The 18,886-nt window shown below is 45.5% G+C and overlaps 1 protein-coding gene across 3 annotated transcripts in view; it reads right to left on the reverse strand.

The window, feature by feature from the left end:
• The window catches only part of Ide (Insulin degrading metalloproteinase), an 81,522-nt gene that overhangs the window by 25,113 nt on the left and 37,523 nt on the right, over positions 1-18,886 (reverse strand). For all 3 annotated transcript variants that reach the window (XM_077643019.1, XM_077643027.1, XM_077643017.1), the window contains 9 exons: positions 17,460-17,562; positions 16,681-16,776; positions 13,560-13,586; positions 13,415-13,497; positions 12,215-12,359; positions 8,864-8,974; positions 3,548-3,668; positions 758-849; positions 326-437 (listed from right to left, as the gene is read on the reverse strand). In XM_077643019.1, the coding sequence (XP_077499145.1) occupies positions 326-437; positions 758-849; positions 3,548-3,668; positions 8,864-8,974; positions 12,215-12,359; positions 13,415-13,497; positions 13,560-13,586; positions 16,681-16,776; positions 17,460-17,562 (890 nt within the window). The remainder of the gene's footprint in view (positions 1-325; positions 438-757; positions 850-3,547; positions 3,669-8,863; positions 8,975-12,214; positions 12,360-13,414; positions 13,498-13,559; positions 13,587-16,680; positions 16,777-17,459; positions 17,563-18,886) is intronic.

Here is an 18,886-nt window from a genome sequence, read left to right on the forward strand (position 1 = left end):
CCGGCCGTATTGATGCAACTTGTTTACCGCATGCTTTTGTTGATGATAGAAGGATGAACAGATGAACGAATAGGCAGACGTGTGACATGAAATTTCAGCTCTTACAAAAAGTGTGACAAAACTTCTTTTCCCCTTGTAATTAGCAATCCCCATAATTGCTGCCAACTTCTCTGGAAAAAAAAAGTGGGTTCATTATGCAGGTAAATATGTCCACTCCTTTCATTGAGTAACAAAAACTAGAACCTGGTCTAAAAAATGGCTAATCCAACAGCGATTAACAGCGGCTGCTGGTGTTTACAGTCAAGTGCACTTTGCAGGAACGCACTCTCGAGCAGCTGGTGCTCCCTGTGTCCCACCAGCTCACTGGGCAGCAGAGGCTTGGTGCCCACCGAGGCCTGCAGGCTGCCCTCCACAATGCCAACCAGGTCCAAGGCATGCTGCACGCAAACAGTGGGGAAGTCTAGGAACATGAAATGCCCCAGGAAAATCGAGCGAGTGGTCGCATCACATTAGTAAACTACCCACATAGCCTGGGATATTACTGGGCTGTCAATGGTGCATAATTAGGGCAAATTTGGCAAAGCTGATCGATGCTTAATGCTTTCTGAAACATTCACTGTACCAACAATACCTACCAAAAATTTTATCCTGGCATGAACAAACACAAAAATACGGAACGATGGCATCAAAAAAATGATATAACAAGAAAAAAAGAGGAGTGCACAAAGCTCTGTTTTAACAGTGTAGGAAAACATACCTGACGAGTAAGGTTTCCATGCATAAGGCACTCGATATGCATTCTTGACAGCAACTTTGGAATCATTTCTTGGACTCTCTCTTTAGTAAGCTCTGAAAAGACATGAGAGCCAATGAGCACAAAAACAACACTGCAACTGAGTTGCAACAGAGGAACTTAATTGTTTGCAAAATCTTCAATGTGGCAGACGCCGCCCTTTTCAGGAAGTCCCTGCAACACTTCACCAAAAGAATATGACCGAGGGTCATCTCAGATATGAACGCTCGGAACTTGGTGCGATTTTTTTTTAACAATACTGAACTGCCTCTTGCATTCCCCGTTGCCGTGTGGTAGAGAGAGGATTCCGAGCATTACCTCTGTGATACAGCTAAATTTCAAAAGCCCGTCTGCAACTTTAAGCTGGCAGCCTGTTCCTCTTGCAGCACACCTGAATGTCAACAGCCTGCAGCTTCACAGATTCCATTTCCAGAAAGTTAGGAGCTTCTTCTCTCAACTCCTGCTGTTGAAGTGACACGGCATCAAAGGATTCGAGATCCGCAACTGTCAGTGTGTTATGATCCAAAGGGAATTTCAGGCGAATGCAGTCACAGGCAGTGACCATGTGACAGCCTAAAAAAAATTCTTGCTCACTATGAGTCTGTTGATGCAGTTCCTGTACAACGCTCAAGTCGGCGCCCAGGTTCTGTGAGGAAGAGACACTCCGAAGCCTTCTTGAAGGAGGAACAAACGAACGTTTGTACTTACATTATGTACAAAAAGAGCACCTTCACATGAACAGAAAGTCTACATAGCGAGACCACACTGGTCCACACCACACGAGTCCACCACGAGTCCACTCTCCTGTGTCTGCCTTATAAACCAAAGGCGCTCCCCAGCGTGGCTAGGAGTCCCCAGGACAAGGCCCACTCGTTCACGTGCTCATAGACAAGCAGAAAGGCGGCGAGCATGCGGATGATGAGGATGGAGTGTTCTCCTTGGAACCCATTTGCTGCCACGCCGTTGGTATGAGCTCCGCACACTGCCAGTTCCTGCCAGTGCGAGTTCCATGTCACTTTGTTGCCCCTGAGCAGTGCAATGCCACCGTGAGTTCGTTGGCCTATTAGGAGAATAGCTTCACCAGCAGATGGCATCTTATGGTCACTTGTAGGCCCCAGTCATAACAGCCCGTCTGCCAACCTTAGAGATCAGGCAAGGGTTTCATGACACTTGCTCCCTGAAGTGCCGTTGAATGGATCTATTCGGGTGCTGCTTGCGCTGTATGCACTCGTTCACGTCACAACGACTGAAACAGCCACACAGATCTGGTCACAGCAGCCCACCCGTCCACCGCCCAAAGAGGTCATGCAGGACTGCACTATACTGCTGCTACCCTTAGTGGACAGGCCATCAAGCTGTCACTGCCCTACGCAGATGGTACGGCACCCATGGCCCTCAAGGGCTTGTGCTTTTCCGCTCTTTCTCAGGGCTTCAGCGGTCAGGAACACATTCAATCCAAGGCCCAACACAGAGAATACCCAACCTCCCCGAAATCCACCAGGTCAAAATTTCTCTCAACAATCTCTTCAGTCCTTTCATGATTGATAACCTTGTACAGAAGCTTAACTACGGAGGTGACCAGTACTGTTGGAAAAAAAAAAACAAAAAAACAAGTGATGCCCAAATCAGCATCCCATCCGGTGCGCAACTAACCTTGGCTCCCTGATATACGGCCGATAGTCTATATCATCATGGGCTGGCAGCGAAGCTCAGAGATGAAACTATGCGGTGACGGGGCGATTCCAACACGGCCCCTCTCGGACCACATCCGAGTTAATGAGGGGCCGAATTTTCAGTTCAAGCGGTGATGCAAACCTGACGTATCTGACCTTGGCTGCTGCTTTTTTGAGTGCCGGAAGCATTTGCCAAGAATTTTGAATTAAACGAGTTTAAGACAATCTGCGGTAAAAATTAGGCACCTTTAAAATACATCAAAAAATATAGCAAGCCAACCAAAATTTTAAAATTTGTTTGAATTAACCGTAGTTCGAATTATCAGAGTTTGAATTATCGCGAGTCTACTGTAAGTAGTTTTCTTATTGCTCCCAGTCCGTAATGTGGACTCCATTTTGGACTGCAACATGCAACCAAAGACTATGTATTAAGTGATCATGTGACTCCCAAACATACTAAACCTGTCCTGAATCTGAAAATGCATGCCTTTCTGAAACTGGAATTGAAGACCTGTGTGGAAAAGCATTAGGCTGTGCACTGACACCTTCTAACAAAGGATACCCTTCGTACAGTATTAAGGTTTTGTGTGGAATGAAGTACCCTTCTCACTAAATGAAGAGAAGCTTTTCGGCAAGATTCATTTCCTTCTGCCCATGAATAAGCAGCACACCACAAAACAAGAAATGAATGAAAAACAGCTGACGACTGGCACACATACCCAACACCAAGAAGCTTGAACGCTAACAAGAGGTGCGCAGTCGATGAAGGCTATCGCTCGAGGGAAGATGTATGAGCCAGGCAGACTCGTGCAGCAACACCGTTAACACTCAATAAGACGCGCCACGGGGTAGTCAGTTATGCAATGTTTCTGGAAAAGTAATTCAGTGCTACTTTTTTCAGACGAGCACACAGGCAGGCATGACAGACAGTGCCCATGTCTGTCTGTGTGCGCTCACCCAGAAAAAGTAGCGCTGCCTCATTTTTCCAGAAACAAGCATTACAACTGCTCGTGCCTCAATAACACGAAAAAGAGAAGAAAGTATCCTGGTGATTCTTCCTAGCAGTGAGACAACCACTCACCCTCTGTGGCTTCGAGCATTTCATTATGTGACCACACTTTCTGGGCCAGCAGCATGTAGGTGTAGTAGACTGCGTGCTGGTGTGGGGGCTCAGCAGTGAAGTTTTTCAGGCCACGGACGTACTGCAGCATGAAAAAAATTCCCCTTTCACTTTTCACAAAGACTGTGAGGGCTGGCCACAGGTAAGTGACGGATCTTTTCTGCCTTTCTTTTTTGCTTGAATGCCAAAGAAGAAAGTTGCATCCTGTATTCCCACTGATTTGTAATGTAACCATTGTGAGTTTCCCTCGTAAGATGCTTATATCAGCAGTACATCCAAGCATGAGTGTTTTCATTAAGCCAAACAAAACATGCTGGAAGCCATTTTTGCCAAATTTAAAACAGCTTTTTTCAACTGCTGAAACACAACGCTAGCATCTCCTTAGCAGTAAACAATCTGAGGAAAAGTCAATGCCATGAAGCATTGAGTAGCCTTCCAGCAAGGTGCTGCCTAAATAAAGAGGGTAGCAGTGTGCAGTTTTAAATATGGTTTGCACTGCTCTTTAAACTGTACATTGGCTTCAGTACATCAATGGTTCCTAATTAGTAACTGCAATAATGCTACAAGCCAGAATGCTATGTCATCAAAAGAATAGCGATATTTAACTCGCCACATAAAATAAAATGAAAGAATTACCTTTGGGAAAAGGGTATCTTAAAAAGAATTTCCATCAGAAATTTGTCACTACAGTTAACCTGGATGTAGTGCAATTGAGAAAAGTTAATTCTTTGTAACACACAGGCTGTTGTTACCAAGTATTTTTTGCGTGAAGACTTGTAAAGGTTATGCACAACAAATGTGTAATAAACAGTGATGAACTTACATAGCAAATATTTACTGCAAAACCTCCACCAACTCGATGCCATAACAGCAGAGGTAAGTGAAACACTGACATTTTCAGTGTGCTTATCGAGCATCATAAAAGTTTTGCAACACAAACTCCACCATGTCGACTGAGCAATAATGAAAGGAGCCATGTGTGGCAGCAAAGCAACACAAGAAACATGGGTGACAAAAAACTCTGAGCACGCAATCACCATAATCGCCATGGCCAGCATAGCGCCCATCTCTCTGGGCTTGTCCCTTCTCTCAGTCGGTGGGTTCTGTCCATGCACGCATCGACTGTTGGTGCCAAAATCGTGAGAAGCAGCTAGCAGCCCACAACTACTTTGCCGCATCTTTTGAACACAAATTGTTGTAGCGCAAAACACCGGAAGCTCCAAAGACTGCTGCGTTCACTACTGAGTGGCAGTGGTACCACAGGAGCACTGTGCATTATGTCATTTGCATTCGCACACCGAAGCTGTAAACGTCTCTCTCATGGCTATTTCCGTTTTACTGTTACTTGATACGAAAATTTTACGTACTTCAGCCAAATTTCAAATAATGCAGCAGTAGCTGATAAATGGATGGCGTAGAGAGTTTGTTATTCCATGGTCAACCACCACAACACCCTTACATGGAGATTACAAATGCACACGCTTCACCGCATACGCTTCAATGAGGGCAGTGTTGGAAAACTGAAAAACATTCAGAAATTTGGTTCACGGAGGTTCGTTACATCTAGGTTTAACCTTCAGAATCAGTTATGCCCAAGTGTTTTGAGCACACAATTCATTACCCCATGCTGGAACACCCCAGACTTGAACACATCAAATGATCCCACAGTGACCGAGGTGTTTGAGCCATATTTCGTCCCAGGCAGACCCACTCGGCAGAGGGGCGTCCCCATCCTGTCCCCTCCTCCCCACTAGCACGCATGTTGCAATTAACTGGAAAGTGGGCCATGGGTGCATGCTTTCTTTGTGGAAGCAAGAGAGGTCATGAACCTTTCATAACATAGAGTTTTTGAGCAAAAGTCCAGCAGCACTGTCACCGTATCGACCATGTGCTTTAGAGTCCTAGTCATAAAAAATGAAATTTCTCCCGTCTGTGCAATGAGTCATGCCTCCTGAATGTCGGTGGCCATTCTCGGCAACATTTAAAATGGGCGGCAGCAAGAGAGTTTGATGATGACGATGATGATGTTGCTAGGTTTTTATGGCTCAAGGGCACCTAAGGCCAAAGAGCACCAAACAAGAGGTTTTTGGTCGACTCAGGCTAAAATATGTACAGATGACAAAACCAACACCAAGTGTATAGGGCCTAAGAGTAGTGAGTATAGAGTGTGAAGAGGGTGCCTAAACATCTGTTGGAATGGCTTAAAGTGATGTATAGCGCCTAAAACTTGTTATAACAGGAGTTATATATGAAAGGCGAAGCCAGGTAGCCTGAACCACAGTCCTTGTTTGAGCAAGACGAGCGAGGCCTATGGCAGCTATGGGTAAGCTCAGCACTCTCCTCAGCAATGAGGAGGTGCTGAGGTTACTTTGATAATGAAATCTCTCGTAAAAAACCTACACCAGTTAAAATTTTAAAAACCCTATCTAATGAAAGCATGCGGTTATCACCTAAAATAAAGAAGGGTGCACTGGTATTTGAAATGTTTAAAGTTTAGGGAAGTGCTGTCGTCTTTGTGTATCCAGTCTGGGGCATATGATTAATGTGCGGACAACTGAGATGTGGGCTCCACATCTCGCCCATTGTGGTGCCCGAGTATCCTGTAAAAGATGTGAGCGTGTGAGGTATGTATGTCCTATCCTCAGTCTGCAGAGAGCAACTTCTCTGAGTCTATTTCGTTCTTCTGAGGCATACCTCCCAATCCATGGTTTTATTGTGTGCAGTTTGTTGTCTGTTTGTTCATCCCAATCCTGTTGCCACTCTTTGCGAAGTGCAGTCCTAATATGTGGCCCGAGGTCCTGGTATGTAAGTTGTTTTATATCCATCCTACTCAGTTCGGCATCTGATGATGCAAGCCTATCAGCTTCTTCATTTCCATCTATTCCACAGTGAACTGGTACATCCACGTGTGAGTCGAACTCGGCACTCCCACCATCACAACCTGGAACCAATCTTTGCACGTACTAACAGATTTGAGAATTCTTTTTTTCCACGCACTGTCACCCAGTGGAATGCACTTCCAAGAGACATTTTTTCTGCTGATAATGTAACAGTTTTTGAAGCAAGTGTACGAAATACCCTGGGTTGATTTTTTCCTTCACTGATTGCTGATTCATTTTTTCCCCTTTCTATTGTTTGCACTGCACCCTATTCGTTTTATATTTTGTGATCGCTTGCCAATGGTGGCGCTGAAATGCATTTTTCTTGTGACCTGTATTGCCCTCCCTGCTTGGTCTTCACAACTGGAGTATGTTTAAAAAAATAATAAACAGAAACGTGATCCTTTGTAGCGCATTTTACGCAAGTTTTGCGGCCGCGGTAGCTCTGTGAGCCGTGGCCAAGCCTTTGACAATTGAAGCATCTTCGTGGGTTCGGAAAATAGTGCCTGACATTTACTTTTAGGTATCCTACTTCGATGGTTTCCAGCAGTGTAATTGTGTTGAATGTTAGAACCAAGTGTTTTGTATCTATTTGTTGTCTTTCCGGATTGTGATTCTGTACACATCTGTGACATTTTGGTCGGACAAACCTTCCAGCATTTATTTTTCAGTTAGGTGTATGAAGTCATTTTCAGAGATGACGCCACGGATGGAGTTTAGAGATCGGTGTGCCGTTATGAAGACCGGGATTTCTCCAACGGACGCAATGTTTGCGATTTTCGAGTTCTGGACATTGTCAAGGAGCTCTAACAGTAAGTCTCCACTGGCCATTTTGTACACCTTGTAGCCAGGGCCCAGGGTATCTGTTAGGCATTTCGCCACAAGGAATGGGGATAGAACTCTGGCTTGTTTCCTAGCTGATTCACTGTGGAGGACATAAAATTTAGCGAATGTTGCTTTCTTTTTTTTCGGAAAAAACTTCGTTACCTCGTTCTGCACTCCCTTCAGAGTGCGATCGTGTTTGGATAGGAGTCTAGCCAAAAAGAGCATATATTTTTCGGCCACGGTGCCAGCCACCCACCATGGAGCCCTACAAGGGGACGGGACAAAAACTTGCAAGGAAGTCCTGCCCACGCCAGCTGTACACCTCAACTACAACCAAATATGATGCAACTCAGGGTAGTTGGCCACACACAGTTAACCCTCGCCGCCAGGAAAAAGAGAAAATCTAAGAAGTGACTACGAGACAGGAGAGTTGTAAGGAAGAAATAGGAAAGAAAAAGATCGAGGGCAGGACAGGAAAAGGCGACTGCCGATTTCCCCCGGTCGGGTCAGGCCGGAGGTGCCGTCTACAGGAAGCTGGGGCCACAGTGGTGTGTTGCCTCCGCCGAGGGGCCTTAAAGGTCCAAACGCTCAGCATCGGCTGAACTACCAGGATCCCCCTTTCCCCGGACACGGCGATGCCACACACAGCTAAGCGCGAGTGCTCAGGTCCATGGTGATGCACTGCTCACCATCATCCCCCTGCGGGGATGTCCCTGCGGATGCTCAGGAACTTGTGGTGTTGCCACTCACCAACGCCTGCAAGCTGCAGACGGCCCCCTGTGGGGCAATTTAACAATGGTAGGCAAGGGCTCTGATGAAATCTTGTCTGTAGAGATGTCACAGTATCAATGAAAAACTGCAGTCACTGAACAAGTCAAATATTATGTAAGTGACATTTTGAAGCTCACACTTAAATGCAGCAGAAGATAAGAGTATAAAGGGCATGTAACCATCAATCTTACTGATAGCATGCATGTTTCACTACACGAAGCTAGTGAAGAAGGAGTCTTGTCACGCTTATCCTTCTTGGCTACGATAGTGGCAGTGTCCCAGACAGTAAGCACGTTCAGCTAGCCCATTCGATGCTGGCTGGATTGCACTTTTTCACCTCCCTTTGATGATTCAGTAAGCTTAATATTTTCCCGTTTTACCTATGTAAACACAATTTCAGCCAATGCAGAATACCTTGCATGTATCCATGTTAGTGCATCAAGCTGCAAGCACAAAGTTGATGCTGGTTGCACATGTGTTGCACAAAGCTAAGTACGCTCAGAGGTGCACTACAGTGAAACAAGGACGGAGCTCAAAAACCCTGGGTGGAGTTTCAGCATCATGTCAGCTGTCTGTCCAGCTTACAGCTCAACATGACATCACCCATTACAAGCTTCGGCAGTGCAACAGTGGTACCCCATCATGTGGCTTGTAGTGCCAAAGTGCTCTCCCTTCCAGGCCGCCTTGTTACTTTCACAAGGGAGGTAAAGTGAAATGAAAGTGCCCAGCTGCCTCTGTCAGAATCAGTTGGCACAGGTAGTTTGGGTGCTCACTAAAAGCTTGAGCAACATGTTTAACTTACAGCTTCCCTGAGGATGTCAAACCGCTGTTGGTCAACCACGAAGTTTGTCATTTTGTCCATAATTTTGGCTAACAGCACATGCTGCTTATCATTGTAGCCTCTAATGCTCAGCTGGAAAAAAAAAGAAGAAAGAGAACACAATTATAAAATCTTGTCATGCCTCTGTGAAACCTGCAGATAGATTTTTGAATAGATAATAGAGAGATTTAGCGCAGCCAGACACTGGCTATAATTGCGCAGTGGCTCCACTTGGCCTAAAATGTGGGCTTAACATACAGTAAAAGCTCGTTAATTCGACACTGACGGGACCGCGAAAAATTGTCGAATTAACCGAATGTCGAAATATCGAATGAACCACAAAAAACATGAAATTTGCCCCAGCATGACATACCTTTATTTGGCAAAGAAGTTTGTTATCGGAATTTGTTCACAGAAGTCTTCCAGCACGGACAAGGCTTCTGCGGCTTCTTTCACCGTGCGCTTCGGCATTTGGGGCAGGTGCTCACAAACGTCATCTTCCGACGAATCGTCGTTGTCGGCGCCTGTCACTTCTTGGATGATTTCGTCCTCGGTCAGCTGACCGGCAATGGCGACACCATCATCGATGGACACGTAATCCGCGAGCCGCACGGCAGGAGGCAAAACGCTGTCGAAACAGCTGTCGTCTTCTGTGGTTGCGTCAGCTGCTTCTGTCGGCAGTTCCCCCACACCGCAGTTCGGTTGTACAAAACCGCTGTGCCGAAAGCAGTTCGCAATAACTGCTGTAGGCATGTTGGCCCATTCGTGCGCCAGAATGTTCAAAGCGCTGAGGAGCGTAAGGTCGTACTTCTTCCCAGCTTCCATACAGAGAAGCATGCGCTGCAATACATGCTTTCTGTACTTGCATTTATATGCTGGATTATGCCCTGGTCCATGGGCTGAAGGGCTGCGGTTGTATTCGGCGGGAGGAACACAAGCTTAATCCATTCCAGGCCCGACACCTTGCAGTGAGGACTGCAATTGTCCACAACCATGAGGACCTTCCGTTTCTCAGCTCGAAAACGCCGATCCATTTGATGAAGCCAGGACTGAAATATGTTGGACGTCATCCAAGCCTTCCTGTTGGCTTGGTATTCAACCGGAAGGCGCCGCGCCTTCTTGAAGCACCTCGGCTTCTGAGCCTTTCCGATCACTAGGAGAGGCAGACGCTCTGTTCCCGTCATGTTGGCGGCAAGTAGCACAGTGACCCTTTCTTTGCTTCTTTTCCCTGCTGTGCAGGGGTCACCTTTAAAGGTGATCGTCTTATCCGGGAGTGCTTTAAAGAAAAGCGCTGTTTCGTCGGCGTTAAATATATTCGGAGCGTCGTACGCAGCTAGGTGTTCACGAAGCCCGGTGATCCGCCACTCCTCAATCCTGTCTTCATCCACGGATGCTCTTTCGCCACACACACTCTTAAAAGTCAGATTGTGACGGCTTCTGAAGCGAGCAAGCCAACCTTCAGAAGCTTTGAACTCTTCAAGGTTCATTTTTGTGGCGAACCTTTCAGCCTGGGCACAAATTAATGGCCGACTCACAGGGAGGTAGGCCTCACGTGCGTTTCTAATCCATCGCATTACGGCTTCTTCGAGTTCCGGGTGGGCCGCAGTCCGCAGTAGTTTCCTTTTGTCACTGCAGGCTTCACTGTCAAACGCCTCCATAATGCTGTTTTCATTCTTCACGTAAGTGGCCAAGGTGGTTCTTTTAACATCATACTTGACCATCACGTCAGAGCGTGAAACACCATCCTTCAGCACCTTCAATATTTCCACTTTCGTGGCTAGGTCCTTCGCCTGGTTGTACTTCGGCCGCTTTGCCGGTGTCGCCATCGGAGCAGGACGCGATGGTGAGGCGCGCAGGCACGGCGCGCTACGCACTCAAAAACAGCACAGTAAACACGCTGGCAAAGCATGCAATATCCAGAAAAGGCGTGTTAGGGTTCAATAACCGCGATCATAGCAGCAAGAAACATGGGGCAACGATGACACACGCCAAAACGAGACTTGCTGAAGATAGGGTTAACACGACGACTGAGCACGACTGCAAGAGGCAACGAAGCACAAAGAAAGACACCGGGCGCTTCGGCCACTGCTAACCTTGCTTCCCTCGCCCTCTCTCGCACTGCTGATGACGATGACCGTACGGATGGCCTACGCTACATTCTTTTTTTCCAACTTTACAGTAGCGCCGCTCTTGGCGGGCCGTGGAACTAGGTCGAATTAACCGATGGGCGGTAAAATTTGTCCGAATTAACGAGAGTTTTGCCCCATAGACTCCTATATATAATTGTAGGGACCATGCGTGCAGGTCAAATTATCCGATTGTCCGAATTAACGGGGGTCGAATTAATGAGCTTTCACTGTACTATGAGCCCTAGCCTTTAGTTATATCTCCACAAGCTATTAATTAATGCACACGTATTTCAATGAAAAAAAAATTATTACTTATGTATTCACACCACACATATGCATTATTCCTGCAATGCACAGGAAATGAAAATGCAGGATAAAATATATGAAATTGCAGAATTTCACTGTTACTAGTATCAACATTGTAGAAAAGTAAATAATTGCAGATTTATTAAGAAAGACGTCACTGCATTGTACAAATTAGCAAATCAGGATGATTTCCGAACATCCCAGATGTGATAATACTGCACACACATACTAAGGTGCATTGACTAAATCAACAGCAAAATTAGAAACCAATCTGCCACTTCCTGAAGCAGCAGTATGCTGGCTGAAATTTTTGGCTGCCCCACTGGCAGGGTCAGCTTTTGCAAATGGCTCACTGTGTGAAGCTGATAATCTTTTGCCGCCATAAACAAATACTACTGATGTTTAAATAGCCTATATTATTTGTGATATGCTGGGCCTTATAGGGTTAAAACCAAAAAATGACTGACGATTCCGCGTGGTTAGGACAAATGCGAATAAGGCGTGCTAGCACTTGATTCTTTCAATTCATAAATTGCCGAGAGTTCTCATACCACTCCTGGTGCAGTGGTGCAGCGGTTAAGCGATGCCCTGCAATGGCAGGTGCTGCCACCTTGGTTGCTCTTCCCATAAGCAACCTCATTTGACTGCCACCGTTGTGATGATGTCACAAGGTCACGTGACCTAGGTGGCCCACCTGCCACCTAGCTCTTCAGATAAACATTGGCAAAATCTGCGAGTGGGGGCTCTAGTGCTACAACAAAGACTTTGTTTTACCTGCCTTAGCTTCAGTTCTTGCAAAACATCACAATTTGCATGCCCTTCATCACTGCCGCAAATCAGCATTACACTACTGATGTGACCATGCACAGTGTGGGACACTGACAAGTCAACCACGCACCACAATGCCATAGATGGTGTTGTCCAGAGAGTAGCTGAGTCCAGCCTGCATGGCGGCATATGTGTACTCATTGAGCGCATCCGTGAAGAGCCGCACAAACATGTGAGTCATGTTGGTGTGATGTGGGTCTTGGTAGGCAACAGGGCTGGAAAGGAAAAACAACCCTCACACTTGCCAAAAGCTTCACTTTTGAGGATTAATAGCACAGTCATGCAACAGAAGACAGCACTTGCTTACGTAAAAATTGGTGGTGCCGCAGTGACAGCTCACACTTGTTCCACGATTACACAATGAGACTTTGCATATGCTAACACACAGCTTCACTCGTCACAAGAACAATTAAAAATAAACAACAAGCGTTACTGCATGGAAGCATGCAAAGCTTAACAAAACTAACCGTGGAAAAAAAAAAAGATTCCAAATTTCCATGGAAAAAATTCAGGGGGCACTTTGTTGACCTAAAGTGCAGTTAGGCGAAAGCCTTTAGCGTGGTGTTGCTGCTTGTGTTACTGATGTGTGGTTAAGTTGTTAATTAAGTACACAATTGTTTGTGAATCTTAAATGCTGGAGACACTAGAGGGCGTCTGGGAGGCATGCGTCTGATTCGACGCCTTTCCGCAAACACTCTCCAGCATCCTAAACAAGGAGAACCGCATATGCGTTTGCAGGAAGTAGCGTAGTCGTTAGCACGCTCGGCTGCGGAACGGAAGGACGGTGGTTCGAATCCCGCCGTGCACAAAGATTTTTTTCTTATCGTGTTGAAGAGTGTAACGGACGCCCGGACAGGGTTGCGAACGTGAGCCATTAAAGGCTTTCGCCTTAATAAAGAAAGCACACTCATGCACATGTGTCCACAGTTTTAGGCAAAACTAAATATGTCTGCAGAGCATGTGAATAAAAAAACAAAACATGATTATGGCTGAATTACATACTGCCCAATGCACCACCAAATGCGCATTAGAGCCCTCTTCAGGGAACCCCTCGCATTTTGCAGCAATGTTTTTTTCACGAGGATCAATGTACTCGGGAGACATTTGAGGCCCTTAGAATGGAAAAGAATGGTGACAAGTGTGTCAGTCAGCCAAGATATAATATGAGGATTATAATTGACCTCTGCCACATGTGTATAAATGTGATTTCTTGCTGAAAAAAGTTCCATGAAGCAACCAGTAGCAACAAAAAAAAAATGCAATCTCGTACCTTTTGAACTCAAAATGAAGCACAGCTTTGGGCAGGTTGTACGTATGGTCTTGCACAAACCAAACACGAGTTCCTTCCGTGTTCTGTGACCACAGAAGGCAGGCTGTAAGTCCAAGTGCTCACCAGATGATTACCAATGACTTACCTTAATCATCACAGGCAGTTGTTCACCCTGCGTAAAGAAATTTTAATCGTGTACTTGTTTTCAAGAGCACCGACCAAACATACTGACGTGAACTTTATCACTTCATTAGATCCACCAAGGGCTGTTCAGTGCACACAGAGCTAGCTTGGCTGAGGCTGGGGGGGCCTGTCCGCATTTTGCTGTTGAATGCCCACCACTAGCCAAAAATGAGGACACTCAATCACTGACTACATGTGACAATGTGATGGCATCATACACCAACGAGCTTGCAATATGGGGACAACCCACTCCCAGTGACACCCTTGCATTTGTTGGTGGATGGTTCGACTTCCGTGGCTGATTCATGTTACGATTAACAATTCTGTGCTACATATTGGGGAGTCAATTTTGGGAGGCACAATCTTTGACCCAATACCATATCACTGGGCAAACTGATGCGTCATTCTACGGATATATATATATATACAGGGTGTCCATGCTAACTTTAGCCAGACTTTTAAAATATGCACGTTGCTGCGGCATATTTTTAATGCCTGGCTAATAAAGTTAGCGTGGGTACCCTGCACCAACTCACACTATTTTTTGTATTGTGCTTAATTGCATAATTAGTTGAGACTAATTAACCAACCTCACAAGCAATGAAGATAGGTGAAAAAATCCAATGAGAAAGCTGTAGAATGGTCCGCGAAACATCCAACTGAACAGTTTCTAACTTTCCATCCATTACGTATCAGCTTCTCTTCGCTCACTGCAGATACCCACGAAATGCAAAAAAATACCACATGACATGGCCGCTTGTGCTCCACGATTACAGTTCTCTCAAACGTTCCATGTAGGAACGAACAGAACATTTAGCCCGGTGTGCTGCTGCTTAAAAGGTGACAGGGCAGCGACGCAGCAGCCAGCTGTGCGATATAGGCCAGCGGTATGCTTCCCTTGTGGCGCTTGATAGCGACAAGCAGACACAGTCCTTATCGCTTGTGCTCGCGTAAATTGCGCACCCAGCGCCTGCACTGCAGCCCTGTCACCTTTTTAAGCAGCCGCACACCGGGCTAAATTATCTGTTCGTTCTTACACGTAATGCTTGAGAGCACTGCAACCGCGGCGCGCAAGTGGGCATGTCACGTGGTATTTTTTGTATTTCGTGGGCATCTGCAGAGAGCGAAAAAATGCCGATGCGTAATAGATGAAAAGTTATAAACGGTTCGACTGGACGTTTTGCGGACCGTTCTACAACTTTCTAGTTGTACTTTTTTTGCCTATCTTCGTTGCTTGCGATGTTGATTAATTAACTCGACTAATTATGCAATTAAGCACAACACAAAACATTGTGTGAATTGCTCCATGCAATAGCCAGCAACATGCATTTGGTCTCGTCGTCTTGAGAGTGAAGTGGCATATTTTTAATGCCTGGTTAAAGTTAGTGTGGGCACCCTGTATATATATATATATATATATATATATATATATATATATATATGACATTCAAATTCACTCTATTCCACCTCTATTCTTATTCTACTCCATTCCTTTATAGCTGGTACACCTGTAAGTACTAGTACTAACTATTACAGGTTAACATTTCGTTTTGTCCTGCCTTCGATGACATCGCATTGTTTCAACCAATCTTCAGTTTTATAATGCCACTTTCTGGGTGACACCGGGTTTTCGTGTCGATGAGCCATCTAATGCTTTTACATTAATGAACAGCCTCCAGATCTCTTGGTATCAAGAACACTTTCATGGGCGACATATCTGGTTAAAGTGCTAGGGAGTGCTTCGCCTCGTTATGATCTTGAAAAAGCCTTTGGCAGAAAACCACATCCTGTGAATAAATCCAACACCTGTGTACAAGGCAAGCCATCAAATATAAGGTTCGAAGCCTCAAAGTTATGCAGCTTAGAACCTGAGTTGGGCCAGCTCATGTCACCCTCCAGAACCTGGACATCAAGACACACGAGCCAGACAGGTCAACAGCAGTACAGCAGAATGGGATGAGGATTTTCGTCACATGGCTTTCAACCATGTTACAGCAAAAGACCATGAGACATAGAGGAGGACTTGGCTGCCTAGGTGCTTCCTTTGCCATTGCAGCAATGCTAGAGTAGATCGCATTCACCACGACCCCTTTCTTTCACGCCCCTTTCTTTATCTAAATGGCCAGGCATGTCACCGACCACATGTTAGCAAAACTGAGGTCGGTGTCCACTGGTGGTAGGACCCTGCCACATATCCTGCATGCGCTCTATACGATGACTCGCTCTGAAGACACAACCACTGAAGACGGGACTTTTCCACTCTTTTTGTCGAACTATGACACTGACTGCCCTTGTTGCCAGTGGTGCCAATTTCCTTGTTATGATTAGCTGGTTAACAAATGTCCTCAAAAAGGTTCTCATGATGGGTGTGGCCCTCCAGAATACAGATGTGCGGTGTCATCTTTACTGGATGCTTTGTGGTGCTACATGAATATTTCAAGAAACTGATCCTAGGATTGGGTTTCCTTCTAGAGTACAAATGTTTTTGATAATGAAATTTAGAAACGAAAAACAGTGCTGTGCATTTGTGATGACCATGCTACTCTACCCCCACAAGCCAGCATATATGTTAGCTTCAAAGGAAACATCGCTGCTCATCAATCAGAGTCAAATATGGTTTATGGGGGTTTAACATCCAAAAGTGACTCAGGCTATGAGGGACGCCTTAGTGAAGGGCTCCGGAAACTTCGACCACCTGGCAATCTTTAATGTGCATTCACATCACACAGTACATGGGCCTCTAGCATTTCGCCTCCATCGAAATGCAACCACGGCAACCGGGATCGGACCCATGTCTTTCGGCTCAGTAGCAGAGGTATTATTGGGTACCAACTTTAGCAGAGAACCCCAGCATTAATTGAACAAAACTGCAATAGCCTGCTTCGAAGAAGTCCCCAGATGTGCCAGACAACATGTGCTGTTGGAGGTAACAGAGAACATGCCTATTAGTTCCCCCAAAACTATAAGAGTAGTGTCTTCAGGTACACTTCCTACCTGTTTCATGACAGCAAGTAATGCTAAATACTGAATGTTACTCACTCTGTGCATCATATATTTGGATAAAACAAAGCACCACATTTTACCTCTGGCTCACGTGGACACTGGTCAAAGTTGCTAGGAATGAACTCGTTGCGTGGTGGCAACTTGAGGTTCTTGTTGACACCAGGCTCTTGCCACACCTGTTCGTGATAAATGTGACAATAAATAAGATGTTCACTGAATTAAAATTAGAGGCTGAGGTAACTGCTGTAGAAGCAAAAAAAAATTTTTTGAAACGCTGGCTCAGAGTTAAGAGGCCCATCCACATTTGTGTGTCAAAGCACAACAGCCACAACATTCTTCGGCTACAATACCCTAAAACCCAGAACAAGTTTCTCCATCAGCAGAAAGTGCTAGATATTCTTGGTTTAATTCAATCAAGATAACGAAGTCGCCTCCAGCAAGAACTTCTGAAATCTGTGGCACCATCAATTGCCTCATAGTGACTCAGAGGCTTTTCCCTCATAGTTCCTACTGCAAAGGAAGACAAGTATGCCCAAAGGGCTCTGCCCAGGGACTGCATTTCAACACTTTTTCTTTACTTGCGTGCATAAGCTGCTTAGACACATGCAGCTTTCTCTGCAGTTCACATTCACCTCACAGCTGTCCTCCAACTGCCATGAGATGATGCAGTAAAAAAGGTAGGCATTTAAAACAGGTCCAAGAAATAGAAAGCTAACAGTGTTGGCCCTCTGCTGTGCTCACAGAATTTATATTTGGCTCAGATGTTCATAAGCGCTAGTGGACATATTTCTCTACAAATATCAACAATTGTCCCAGGGCTCCTTTCATCTGAAAACATTGGTAAGGCATCAAAGTTTACCTGCATGACTGCTTCCGGAATGCGATCCAGCTTGTACAATGTGCCATACCACTTCTCTACTGAATCTGTCTGCCCTGTGAAGTGCTTTGCAACCACAGCTACCCTGCAACGATGCATCAGCAGAATCAACTTTACACCTTGAAAAATGCATGTCATGCACACTCTTGGACATGCAATCGTCAAGGCAAACTCAATACAGGTACTTATGAGGATACAACAGGGGAATACTAAGTCAGGCTAGACTCGTAGGTTAGCGTCACGTGATAGCAAATATGCTATTCTTACTGAAAACAAAGCTTTAATAAACCAGAAAATTGCGTAAAAGTGAAGTACAAATGGCACGACCACTTGCGGATTTGTACAGCCACAGAACGTGATGTACTGAAGGAAAGCAGCCTGGCAAGAATCACCAAGAATGCAAAGAATCTCACAAAAAAAAAAATTCAGCGCCAAACACACAACAGAGACAAAGGCAAACACAAGCGCCTCATATTCTGTGCCCTCAGGCTGTGTGAAGCTGAATGCAACAAGTTCAAACTGCAAGTCCTCAATGGCATTCACACTCTGTTGTGCTTGCTAGGTGGCTGGTAAAGCGGTTTCATTCCGATTTCAGCTGTCAAATCGGCTACTTTATGGCTGCGGGTGTTACGAAATTGCAAAGTATTTCTTCTTTTTTAATTTTTAGTCCACACTTATGAAGACATTTAGAAGGACTTGGTTGTAGGCCAGTTGGTAGGACATCGTGAGGAGCGAAACAGCAAAACAGGACGGGACTGAGGCAGGCGACAACACAGGGCGGTACTGACAACTGAACATTTATTGAAAAAACAGCTGCGCTTATACGGATCAGTCGCGTGTGTAATCTGGCAAGCAATCGTAAAATGAAGACGAAGCATGAGTGAACCATGAGAAAACAGTTCCATGGCAACCATGACGAAAACAATCGGTACGGCGAAGGGAAGGAAACCAAGCAAGGATGGCACAACTAACCTGCGCAAAACCAAACAAAAACAACCTAGTGAAACGCTGACAGAAACGCTAATTCTTTCTGAAAAATAGACACAGAAGGCGTGCTGCCACCCTTATCTGACTCCAATCCCAGGATGGCAACAGCCTCGACAATTTTGCAGCTTGGTCAATTTTAACATGCTTGGTCAAGTGTCTCCCCGAACCACCATCAAGTGACCTAGCATGTTCACGAAGGCACACGTTTAGCAAGTGCCCCATCTGACCTGTATAATGCAGGCCACAAGATAAAGGAATGGTGCAAACCACCCAACCAGCACAATCCACTAACGGATCGGAGTGACTCACACCAGACCCGTTCCTTCTCTCCTGTGGTGTGTCATACCTCTCAATGGCAGCACAGATTAGGCCGAGTTTGTTTTTTGCCGAAAACGCCATGTCCACATCACAATGACGAACCA

The sequence above is a fragment of the Amblyomma americanum genome, chromosome 1 (genome assembly GCF_052857255.1).
Source record: "Amblyomma americanum isolate KBUSLIRL-KWMA chromosome 1, ASM5285725v1, whole genome shotgun sequence".
NCBI lineage: Eukaryota > Metazoa > Arthropoda > Arachnida > Ixodida > Ixodidae > Amblyomma > Amblyomma americanum.